Source organism: Austrofundulus limnaeus, unplaced genomic scaffold, assembly GCF_001266775.1.
Source record: "Austrofundulus limnaeus strain Quisiro unplaced genomic scaffold, Austrofundulus_limnaeus-1.0 Scaffold36, whole genome shotgun sequence".
Taxonomy (NCBI): domain Eukaryota; kingdom Metazoa; phylum Chordata; class Actinopteri; order Cyprinodontiformes; family Rivulidae; genus Austrofundulus; species Austrofundulus limnaeus.
In genome coordinates, this window is record NW_013952438.1 from 475,994 (window position 1) to 488,097 (window position 12,104).

The following is a 12,104-nucleotide window of genomic DNA, read 5'->3' on the forward strand; positions in this document are numbered from 1 at the left end:
CATTTATATCTAAATAATTGATGTAATTGATTTAATGGCACAATAATTTATTTGTCAAACTTCTTTTTGACCCTATAATTTATTTTAATACGCCAGTTATATATTTATACATTTATTTCCAATAATGATAGGTTTGGTCCTCCATAAAGATGAAGACTGTTCAGAAATCTCTACATGTTCTGGTACAGACTCTAGTTTAGTGTCTCCTCTGAATTGAGATTTATTTTCTCATGTCAGATTGAGACAACATCTACATGCAAATAATAACTAATATCAAATAAAAAGATGTAATTTTGGCCTCACTGATCATTTGTTGCTTGCAGATGTCAGTATGCACAATTCCTCAGGACTGCCTTCAACCCCGGCCTCTTTAAATGGTATGTTGTAATCAAACTCACATTAATGGTTTATTTTTGCTACTCTAAAGCATTACGTATTTTTATTCCTCTTAATTTGTTAAATTTGGATGCCAATTATGAGCGTACAATGTGGATATGAATAAAAGTCTAAATCTAAACCATAAAATGCAAAACTGAGTCTGTGTGCTCTTTCTGCTGCTGGTTTGTGGGTCTTAACTCTGACCACAATTCACCCATTTAATAGCTCATTTGTTGGCACTGAATTCCACTTTCATCCCAGTTCAGCAAGTCTTTTCAAACTTATTTCTCAGCTGTGCTAAAGTGGGAGGCCTTCAGCAGCATAATGTTCCTGCCTCGGCTGAAGAATAGTTTGCAGTTGTTGATGTTTTATTACCCTCAGAGTTGCCTACTGTTACATTAACTACTACAAGTCAGAAAACACACAGAAACTGTTGTGTATTATTAAAATATTCTTGTATCGTGTACTGTTTTATTGCGACTGCGTAGATTCTCTGAAGAAAAGGCTCAACGAGCTGCCGTCTCCAGAGAGAGAAATCACAACTGTAAACCTGAAGAAAGATGTGAAATATGGACTTGGTAAGCCGACAATATAAAAAAATGTATCAGATGTTTATTTTTAAAGGGGGGGTATTATGCAGTATGTACTTTTTTGAGCTTTACATCTTGTTATAATTTCATTCCTTCATCAAAAACATTCCCAGAGTGTTGTGCTCCTGTTGTAACCATGTGGAGCTGCTTAAACACTTAAACACTTACTGGTACAAAGCACCGCCTTTTTACACAAAGCTCCTCCCTGAAACTCCGTCTGTAACTGCCCTCTCCCCCCCCTCGCACCACCCCTCTCTCCCCCCCCCCCCCGTAAGCATTGTTGGAAAACGTGCTGAAGTGGGAGTGTCTGAAACGGTAGGATGTTCTTAAAGAGACAGAGGCAAAATTCAAGGCGTTTAGGCTATGATGCAAAGTCAAATTAATTTTAGAGATACGCAGCATTTTTATAATAACTGAAGGTAACGTAGTTTTAATTGAAGTATGTGTCTGGCAAATACGTAACACCCACCTTTAATTTGTTTTATCAAATTGGAAAAATGCAAAAAATGCCACCTTTCTCAAACAGAATTTTAACTTAATTGCTTTTGATGTAGTTGGATTTGTGCATGAGTGTTAAGCTCTTTGAACATGTGTGTGTAGTTATGTTGTTATGACTGTGCCTGTGTGTGTTGCAGGATTTCAGGTCGTTGGAGGGGAAAACTCAGGCCGTGCGGACCTCGGTACTATCGTTAGCTCCATCACTCCTGGGGGTCCAGCTGATCTTGATGGCTGCCTTAAACCTGGTAGGACTGTGTTTTCTAACCCTGTTCATCCTGTGTGGGTTGATTCTTGTGTTTTGGTCGCTTGCTGAGACGACAGCTCCTAACTCTGTAGATTTCTGTCTGGTTAGTTTTCCATGCATGTAATCGTGGTAAAATTGATTCAGGTGACCGGCTGATATCTGTGAATGATTTTAACGTGGAAGGACTTTCTCATGCTGTTACGGTTGATATTCTTCAAAATGTCCCTGATGATGTTACTCTGGTAGTGTCACAACCCAAAGAGAGCCTTTATAAAGGTAAAAGTAGAAATATACAAGTTTTTAAACTCTTTTTTTGTTGTTGTTTTTAACAGAGGTACTACTTTAATTTGCCTTCTTACATCCCTCTCCTTTTTAATTTTTTTTTTTTTTTTTGACAGATTCACCTCCAGAATATACTCCTCGTCAGCCCACGTCTTCATTTAGGACACCTAACTCCGCTCACAGACAAGAACTGAATGTTGACTCATCATCTGAGGAAAATCAAGAAGCTGGAAGCCCCAGCCCTCCAATCCTCAGAGCTGCCATGCCATCATCTTCCTCTTCTCCAAGCCGCCATAACACCAACCTCATTTCTCAGGACTCTAAGCCAGGCAGTGCTGCTAAAACCAGCACGTCTCCTATTGACAGAATTCAGAAATGCTTGGAAAGAGCCGCAGCTCCTTCCACAGCCGAAACCACCACTCAGAATCGTGGAACTGAACCCAAAGTGGGTTTGAATCCCACGCCGCCAGCTCTGCCACCTAAAGTCAGAAAAATTAAGCTTTCAGAAATTCCCAAATTTTCTGAGCTTTCTGACCGAGGAGACACAGACATGGATGAAGAGACTAATTCTAGTTATCAAGAGAAACTGAAGGTCAAAAAGGTGCGATTTTTGAGGGTTTGAATTCATTGGTGTGAATAGACTCTTTGTTCTTAGATATTTTTTTACATAATAGTCATCTGCTCTAGAGTACCATGAACTAAAATACACAAAGTTATGCTTTTATTCTTGTGAAACAAGTATTTCTTCCATGAACAAGCATATTTTTTTATTACGTGTTAGATGCTCGAGACAACTAACTGCCTGCAGTTAACCCTTGACCTACCATTGCATTGAACATTTCAATGCAATGCAGAATGATCACTGCATGTTGAATGTATTAGAATTGCTTCAGCGCAGCACCAACATCAGCTTCCTCACGCTTTCTTAGAGCACATTTTCTTTCTGCATGTTGTTGCATGCCATGAATCACCTCGATGCACTGTTCTCTGTTTGCAGGACAACATCACGGACAATATAAATGGTAATGACCCAGGGGTCAATGGTCTCCATCCTGGAGAACTATTTGACGTTGAGCTGTCCAAAACAGACAGCGGTCTGGGCATAAAAGTCACGGTACTGTCCGACAAGGTTTTCACTCTCTCCTTGTTTTGGCTCCTATCCTGCTCCTCTCATCACTGTTGTTCTTAAGTGATTTTTTTTTAACTTATTTTTGCTTACTTAGCTCTGTTTGTTTGAAGAGCTTGTTGTAATACAACTCATTTTGCATGATATATCTTTTAAACACAAAAAATAATAAAATCACATATTCTTCACCCTCACAGTAATGACTAAAACGACTAAACGCTGTAAGAATGGCTGATTTGGGGTTTATAATGATTAACTAATGTTTATGTTTACTGCTTGATGAGTGATAAAATGAAGTGCAATTAATCTCACTTCTCTCTCATGGACTTTAAACATTGATTGGCGTAGATAACACTCAGACACTAATCAATTGATTATCTTCTCATTGCTCTTAGATTTACGTTTTGTGGTTAATAGAAACTGAAAAATAGCAATTGATCCATATGGCCAACTAGACATGATCATTGTCAAATAGAATATTAGCCTAATGTTTATCATTTAAATTGAACCAATCTAGTTATTATTTAAATAACATCCCTTCTGGGAATTTTATTTTTTCCAAATCAGCTTTTGTTAAACAAAAAGTTCTTTGTTTTTATTTTAGTAGGAGTAAATTAGACACTATTTAAACAAATTGTCCAAGAAAAGTACGGCTTTATTGAAGTTTTTCATTTGTAAAACCCCAATTCTAATTTCTAATGAAGTTGGGATGTTGTGTTAAAGATAAATAACAACAGGATACAATGATTTGAAAATCCTTTTCAACTCGTCAGACCTAAGGATACTTTTCCACTTTGCTTCAGTCCATCTCAGATGAGCTCGATCCCAGAGAAGCCGGCAGCGTTTCTGGGTTGTTGATACTGTATGTCTTTGGCTTTGCATGGTATTGAGTTTTACTTCACTGTTCAGTGACGATGGTTTCCTGAGGTCTTCCTGAGCCCATGTGGTGATAACTGTGACAGACTGATGTCGGTTTTAATGCAGTGCTGCCTGAGGAATCAAAGGTCAGGGGCATTCAGTGTTGGTTTTCAACCTTGTTACTTACTTGCAGAGTCAAGATTCTCTGAATATTTTGTTATTATGGATGTAGATAAGGACTTTTCTAAATTCCTTGCAACTTTGTATTGAGAAATGTTCTTAAACTGTCAGACCATTTGCTCATGCAGTTGTTCACAAAATAGTGAACCTTGCACAATTCTTGCTTGTGAATAACAGCCTTTTGGGGATGCTCCCTTCATACCCAATCATGACACTCACCTGTTTCTAATTAACCTGTTGGATATTGAGCTGTTCCAAGCAGGTGATTTTTGAGCATCTCCCAACTTTTCTAGTATTTTGTTGCTCATGTCCCAACTTTTTTGGAACATGTTGCAGGCATCAAATTCAAAATGAGTAAATATTTCCAAAATAAAACAAAGTTTGTCTATTTGAACAGTAAATATCTTGTCTTTGAAGTGTATTCAGTTATAGGTTGAATAGGATTTGCAAATAATCATAYTCTGTTTTTATTTATGGTTTACGCAACATCCCAACTTCATTGGAATTGGAGTTGTAGAAATTCCAAAAACTTACAAGCCTTGTCTCAATTTATCATAAAATCTGAGTTTTTAATATAAGATACCTTTTGAATGTTTATACAATTATTTTATCATGGTCTTTGCTCCAATATAAACTGGGAATTTATCATTTAACAGTTATCCTTAGAATGGAAACCCTCCCCAAGTCCCATTAAAAAAAAACACATTTAGCTATTTTGTCTTTGGTTGTTGAGACTTAAAAGTTGTGTGAATTTGTTTAGGGGGGAGCCAACACATCAATCCGACATGGAGGAATCTATGTTAAAGGCATCATACCCAAAGGGGCTGCTGAGCTTGATGGAAGAATACAGAAAGGTAAACCACATTAAAAACTGTGGCTACAAATGTTGGTGACAACAAAGGCTAAACCGCCAAAATAAATGTTTTTTTTTTTTTTGTGTGTGTGTGATTTATGTACAGGTGATCGTGTCGTGGCCGTTAATGGAAAGAGTCTGGAGGGAGCCACTCATCAGCAGGCAGTCGATGTCCTCAGGGAAACGGGGCAGGTGAGGGCTGTTATTTACGATGATGAAAAGACGTTTAGCAGCCACCCGGATGGCCTCGGACGTCATGTAAATCTTGTGTGTCTCTCAGACGGTGCATTTGGTCCTGGAGAGGGGTCATCCTGCAGATGGCACTCACGCTCCCCTCACCCCTCAAACCACTGCGAATCGTGCTGCCAATGAGCAGAATCAGACCAAAGACAAGTTGCAGCCTCCTGAGGCCAAAGAAAAACCTGAGTACAGCTTTGTCACTAAAGGTGAGACGACAACGTGGATTACTCAGAAGGAATCTTGGATCTTGTGCAGTTTGGCGTTACAGTGGGTTAAAACCAATGAATCCATTAATACTGAGAGTAGGCTCTGGATCCACTTTCAATCACTATAAAAGGGTTTTTATAATAAAATGCTCACTTTCCTTCAATGGAAGGCCTTTTTTTTGTAAATATTCCCATCAAAAATTGTTAAAGCAAGCACTTACTGTAATATTTGATCAGCACTTTGTAACTACCATCATTAGGCCTCATTTTTTTCACTCTGAAGAAAGTAACTTGCCACTAACAATTTAATGTGAAAGGAAATGTGTGCACATCCCATTAGCTGTGTGTATTTAGAGCTGGTCAGCTGGTCAGGATGTGTTGCACTTTTCTTGAACTGGACGCTGTTTTTCTATGTAAATGCTCACTGATAAGTTCCCATAACACACAGGAGTAATTACCACTTCCCAGGAATACAGTTCTACCAGTGTTCAGTTCTTTGATTTGTGTGAGCACCTGAACTGTTAGGTTTTCATACGTCTGTCAGTTTTGCTTTGCTTATTTCTGTCTGGTAAACTCTTGTTAAACTAACAAGCTGGAGGTGAATGTTGCTTTCTTGGTAATGTTCTGCAGAATCCTGCTGGCCATGTTTCTAATCTGTAACACAGGAACAAAAGGAAGATTGTGGTGCTTATTTCACATTTGATTGGATGCTGGATTCTTGGCACTAATCTTGGTGTCCTCTTTGAAGCCAGTGTTACTGTGCAGTTTTATGTTTTCTGTGCTGTTGGGTTGAAGATGTCTGTGAAACTTTGATTTTTGTTTTCCCACTCTCACAGGAATAATTGGTGTTCCATCAGAATCAGTTTTATTGGCCTTTTATTAAATTCCTGCACTAATTCTGATGTGAGTTTAGGACAGACGTGGATTTAAACCTGACCAGCTGGCGGGGACATGCAGCCATGAGGCAGTAATTTAGTGTAATACTGTGACTAATCAGACCACCAGACTGTGGTGGGGGTTTCACTAGAGCATTTAAATGTCCAAGTAACTTGTGATTTATTTGAAAATTGGATTCATGTCTGGAAGAGTGTGGAACTTTCTTGTAAAGCCACATAAAAAGACCGGCCCTCTGTTTTGTAGACGATAAAGTAATTATTGGGCTTTATTCTCAGGACTGGTGCTCATCAGCCCAGAGTTGGTATTTACAGCAGGGGCGTGTCTTTGTCCCAACAGATAATGTGTTTGAGGTGAGCCTGGTGAAGAACACCTCAGGTCTCGGCTTCAGTTTCAGTCGAGACGAGCACGTCCCTGATGAACCTCACGGCTCCAGCATAGTGCGGGTAAAGAAGCTGTTTCCGGGTCAGCCGGCTGCAGAGAGCGGTCGGATCAAAGTGGGTGATGTCATCTTACAAGTCAATCAGACCCACCTCAAGGGACTTTCACAGCATGTATGTTTTCTTTTTTTAGCAAGCTATCACACAATCTAATTAGAAATGTTATTGTTCTGTACCGTGATGTATTTGGTATCACATCTCTTACTTTTTTGCAGGAGGTCATATCAGCTTTGCGAGGAACAGGACAGGAGGTGAAGCTGCTCCTCTGTAGACCTGAACAAGGCATTCTGCGTGAGATCGACTCCTCGACCTTGGTGAGCCATTAATGCATTTGTTTTCACAACTGTGCGATCTCACGAGGATTCAGACCTGTCGTGTTTGTTCTCAGACTCCAAAGCCGTCACCCAAAAAGCAGCCTGCGCAGCTCCCAGAGCCCAGCCTGAACTTGAGCAGGACCACCTCTCCTCCACAAGTCAAAATGAGTCAGGGTGCTGTGGAAAAGGCTCTGGAGAGGCTGCAGGTCAAATCCCCCGCCCGGCACAACAGCTACAGCGATAGTTCTGGTGAGGATGAAGAGGTAGAGGAAGCTTTCTCTCTGGAACGCAGCAGACAAAACTGGGAGCTGAGTGTTTATCAGACCCCTGCTGGCAATCCAGGACTGGGACGCTACGACAGCACCGGCCAACTGGATAACACCTTCCACTCAGCTTTTTATTCTCCAAACCTTTCAATGACGAGGTCCGACCTAAACAACAGGTACCTCATCTCACGTCTAAACAGTAGATCAGCTGCTGCTGAAAGCTTTTTCCCCAGTTTTTACAGTTTTTCTATGTTTTTGATAGGTCACCTGAGTCAGCAGACCTGGAGTCACCCTCTTTGCCTGGGATGTCATCTGCCTGTGGCCCCAGCCCAGACCCCCTCCCACCTCCGATGCCGATGCCTTTAAACTTCACAATGTCAGACGACAGACAGAACATGGGAGAAATCCTCCCCGTAAGGACTAATGGCTCTGTTCCACCAGCGCCTCTACAGCATGGTTGGGGGGGGTTTCCATTACATTTCAGTAACAGCTCTGGTGGGTGCGTTCATTGTAAAGGTGGGTGGTCCCAAGGTCAGAAAATTGATGGTGGTAAGCTACATTGTAGCCACAGGTGCCCATTTATACTCAATTAAGCTATTTGCCAACAACCGTTAAACATAGAATAAGAAGAGCCTGAACTGATCTGCAACACAACAATGGAGGACATTGTAGCGTTATTGTAAATGGCAGATTGTGTTGTTGTGAAAGGCGCTCTTGTGACGCAACCAATGACTCCACCCCCCTAAACCAATCAGTGCAGTATGTTTTGAAAATGGGGGTGGTTCTATGAATCTTTGCTAGTGGAAAAGCCTTGGAATCGTGGAGAGCCAAGTCGAACCTTGCTGTAGAGGTGCTAGTGGAAAATGGGCATAAGGAGAAAAAAAACGATTTGGATACATTGTTTTTTTCTTAGTGATAATTCCTGCAACTAAGATGATTTTTGTTGCTGTTGTTAGGAAGTAGAGCTGAAAGTCTCTTTGATGAAGTCAGAGAACGGCAGCCTCGGCTTCACCCTCACCAGAGGCAGTGACCATGGGTGTTACGTCCATGACATTGTCCAGGATCCAGCTAAAGGAGATGGAAGGCTTAGGCCTGGAGACCGAATGATTATGGTACAAATTCATCCCAAGCCTTATTTATTGTTTAGATTATCAATGATTGGTCAAAGTTAACCCCAAAGTTAATTGTAGCTTTTGGCAGTAATTACGTCTTTAAAATACTTCTCTGATGATCACACATCAAAAGCCCAACTGAGACTAATTTCCTTTTTTTACATAATAATAAAGTCAGAAACTTTACCACTCTCTTTGATGTGCAATTTAGTTTTTGTAAAAGTGTAAAAATAGAAAGTCAACAAGACAAAATGAAGCATAACATTTAGTACAGTTTTGGCTGTCTCCATTGCTAAATGTCAAACTATTTATTTTAGTTCATAATAAATGAATCTGTCTTTTTCTGCCAACAGGTTAACAGTACAGATGTAAGCAACATGAGCCACACTGAGGTGGTCAGTCTCGTGCGTGCCGCCCCTCGGCTGGTTGATTTGATCGTAGGAAGGATCCTGCAGGCTCCAAAACCCCCCATAGAAGCCCACCTGCTGCCTGACATTTGTTTTAAAAACAAGCAAGAACCACTGGGTAAGAAAAGAAACCATATTAAGACAAGATAATAGTTTTAAGTTCAGGAACTGGTGTCCATTGCTTGTTAGAGTATAAAGCTTCTGCAATAATTCATTAAAGGAGTTTTTCTAATAAAACTTACTGCTTTGTTTTTTTCCTGTTGCTAGGATTGGTCTTAGATGGCGGTAAAGACAGTGATTTTGAAGTCTTATTTGTGAAAGATATCGAGCCTGGTTCTCTGGTCTTTAAGGAAGGAAGCCTGAGACCACTCGACCTGATCCACTACATTAATGGAGCTCCCACCCAGGACCTGACTCTCAGTGAGAGTATCAGACTTCTGGAGCTCCCTCTTGATATCATCACTCTTAAAGCTACCAGGTAGTCAAACATGTAGCCTGCTCTCAATCCGTTTCTGACACCACAGAACGGTAAATATAATGTATATATTTTTATTGAATCTTCTTTTTCCATGTTGTCCATCTCACAGGGATGGAAACCCTGTTATTCCTGAACAGAGAAGTATCTCGTTTCTCATAGGTTCCAAGTTGTCCTCCAACATGAATGGTTAGTTTTGCGAATTAAAGACATTTTTATTATGTTTTGTCTTTTTTTGTTTTCATGTAACTGGAAAGTTGTTTTTTACAGGGTTCCCCAAAGGGAATGATTCAAAAGATAACGAGGGTCTTGATGCATTTTGTCCTCCAGAGGTAAGAAACTATTTTAGTTTTCTTGTTATAGATTCTATTGGTGCACTTTATTTTTTTTTTCTTTAACAACTCTCATAAACTCAAAGTGTTTATGATAAATGGTTAAAATAAATCACTGAGTTACTGTTGCAGTTAGTCACAGTTATTTTCTGCAATCGCAGGAGGAGATTATTAAGCTGGATTTGGAGAAGCCGCCATCAGGAGGTCTGGGTTTCTCTGTAATTGGAGGGGAGAGAGGCATCTTTGTCAAATCCATTGCACAAGGAGGAGTAGCAGAGACCTCGGGCAAGCTGCAAATCGGAGACAGGCTGCTGAAAGTGAGTATGTTTGACTTCTGAAGCTCAGAGTTGGAGATTAAATATGTTAATTCCACTTTTATTAAACTGTATTTACAATAGTTTTTGTGTTTTAGCCTAGGGGTGTAAGAAAATATCGATACACTGAAATATCATGATATTTCATTTCCTGATACTGTATCAATATTCTAAAGTCCTGTATCGATTTTTTATTAAGGTTTAAAATGTCAACTTTCCTGCCAGCCGTTAATTTTTATGTTGTAGTTCAGCCTCTGACCACTAGTTGGCAGCAGTGAGCCAGTCATTTGGCTACTCTACCTCTTGAGGTAGAGGCYATTGTTAAGTGTTGGGTGACCATATTGTAAATTAATATTAAAAACTAAAAGCTGCAAAAAATATATTTTCAAACTTTTTATTGTCAAATTTAGTCTAATAATTGAAAACATGGATAAAATAAGAAATATGAAACAAATAAAATAAAATACATACAAAGCAGAACACAGCTAAATGTCTCAAAAGCATGTCTATGTAATATTAGAATTTTCTGAGACAATGAAGTTTGGTTTTTCATTTTTTTCCCCTGTAAGAGGTTTTTATTTAACAGAGTTTTTGGACAAAATAATCGCAATGTATCGCGATATATCGTATCGTGACCCATCTGTCATGATATGTATCGTATCGCCAAATTCTTGCCAATACACAGCCCTATTTTAGCCTGACTTTTACTTATTAAATAACACATTCTTTACTAAAGTTCTGAATCAATTGTTAATGTTTTGTTTTTCTTTACAAACCCTTTTTAAAGATCCAGTTTTTGACTTGATGCCTTCATCTTACAGGTGAATGAAGAGCTGATGATAGGCGTTTCTCACACCACAGCTGTCACCACCATTCGAAAAACTAAAGGCCTGGTCCATCTTTGTGTATCCAGACCACCTGACCAGAACCCAAACACTTACCTGGCTTATCTACCTATCAACTCTGATAAATGCAATGGTAGCACAGGTACAAGCTGAGGCTTTTTTTTATTGTTTTAATTTACTTATATCAGAGTGTTTGTAAAACGAGTGGTTTCAAACCTTGTTGTCAGGATGCTGGTTTTAATTTTCTGGTCTTCACGTGTCTTTCAGACCTGAGTGAGGATAGTGGAGTGAAGACTAAACTGTTTCCACCAAATAATGAGCAGAAATCCAGCAACTGTCCTTCCCTTCCTCCTATAGGTGCAGTATTATACACAGACTGAATGAGCGGGTACTTTTAGTTTGAACATAATAAATTTGGTGATTTTTACTTGACAGATTATGAAAATGAACAACTTGTGGAGAAGAGAGAGACGGAGCAGAGAGCAGAGCTTTCAGAGGACACAGACTGTGATGGATCGTCTTTACCTGAAGACTCTCCTGTGGTACAAACCTAATCAAACACACTCAATAAAACTGGATTTAACATGTTTGTTGTATTATTAAACCTCACATTTTGACTCTGAACAGAGCTCAAGGAGAGCAGCGTGGCAGGAGGGGAATATCGACAACCCAAGAAATGAAAAGTAAGATTTTTACATTTGAGTTTGACCTTACATTCACTGTAAATTCTGCTAACATCTCTTTACTGATGCTGTTGGAACAGCAGCTACCTGCAGATGAGTGCTGGGCAGCCAGAGGAAGATGAAATCACATGGGGGAGTGATGAACTCCCCATTGAAAACACAAGCTCTAGAGATAGTAAGTTTCACTTTCATTCAACTTTAAATAAAAAGATCCGTGGTGGGCACAGTTCTCATAAACTTCTAATAGCAGAACTAGCTTCTCATTTAGCAGATTAGCTTTTTGGCTAACTTTGAAAACTGTAAGCATAACTGTAAGATTAGCTTCTGCTAATTTTAAGTCTGTCAAAAATTCACATGTAAAACTTCTATTTTTTTTTTTGCCATTTATTCCAAATTAATAAAATCTGCTCTTACAAGCAGTGAAAGACACCGTGTGTGTAGCATGTAGTATCTATAAAAGCTAAACTTCAAACTAAGAGTGTCAAAAAGAAAATGAATAAGTTAATATTTAAATAAATATACAGGTGCTGGTCATAAAATTAGAATATCATGAAAAAGTAGATTTAT

General features: G+C 39.3%; 1 protein-coding gene across 3 annotated transcripts in view; it reads left to right on the forward strand.

The window, feature by feature from the left end:
• The window catches only part of ptpn13 (protein tyrosine phosphatase non-receptor type 13), a gene marked incomplete in the record, with an annotated part of 59,280 nt that overhangs the window by 42,802 nt on the left and 4,374 nt on the right, over positions 1–12,104 (forward strand). Inside the window, 24 exon segments of one of the 3 annotated variants that reach the window (XM_014006475.1) lie at positions 324–377; positions 867–956; positions 1,604–1,711; positions 1,855–1,986; positions 2,109–2,593; positions 2,990–3,121; positions 4,917–5,010; positions 5,116–5,201; positions 5,290–5,455; positions 6,689–6,903; positions 7,005–7,103; positions 7,178–7,545; positions 7,632–7,782; positions 8,326–8,481; positions 8,835–9,006; positions 9,156–9,366; positions 9,476–9,552; positions 9,634–9,695; positions 9,857–10,012; positions 10,831–10,996; positions 11,122–11,211; positions 11,290–11,396; positions 11,482–11,537; positions 11,621–11,712. In XM_014006475.1, coding sequence (XP_013861929.1) covers positions 324–377; positions 867–956; positions 1,604–1,711; positions 1,855–1,986; positions 2,109–2,593; positions 2,990–3,121; positions 4,917–5,010; positions 5,116–5,201; positions 5,290–5,455; positions 6,689–6,903; positions 7,005–7,103; positions 7,178–7,545; positions 7,632–7,782; positions 8,326–8,481; positions 8,835–9,006; positions 9,156–9,366; positions 9,476–9,552; positions 9,634–9,695; positions 9,857–10,012; positions 10,831–10,996; positions 11,122–11,211; positions 11,290–11,396; positions 11,482–11,537; positions 11,621–11,712 — 3,525 coding nt within the window. 3 annotated transcript variants of the gene reach the window in all.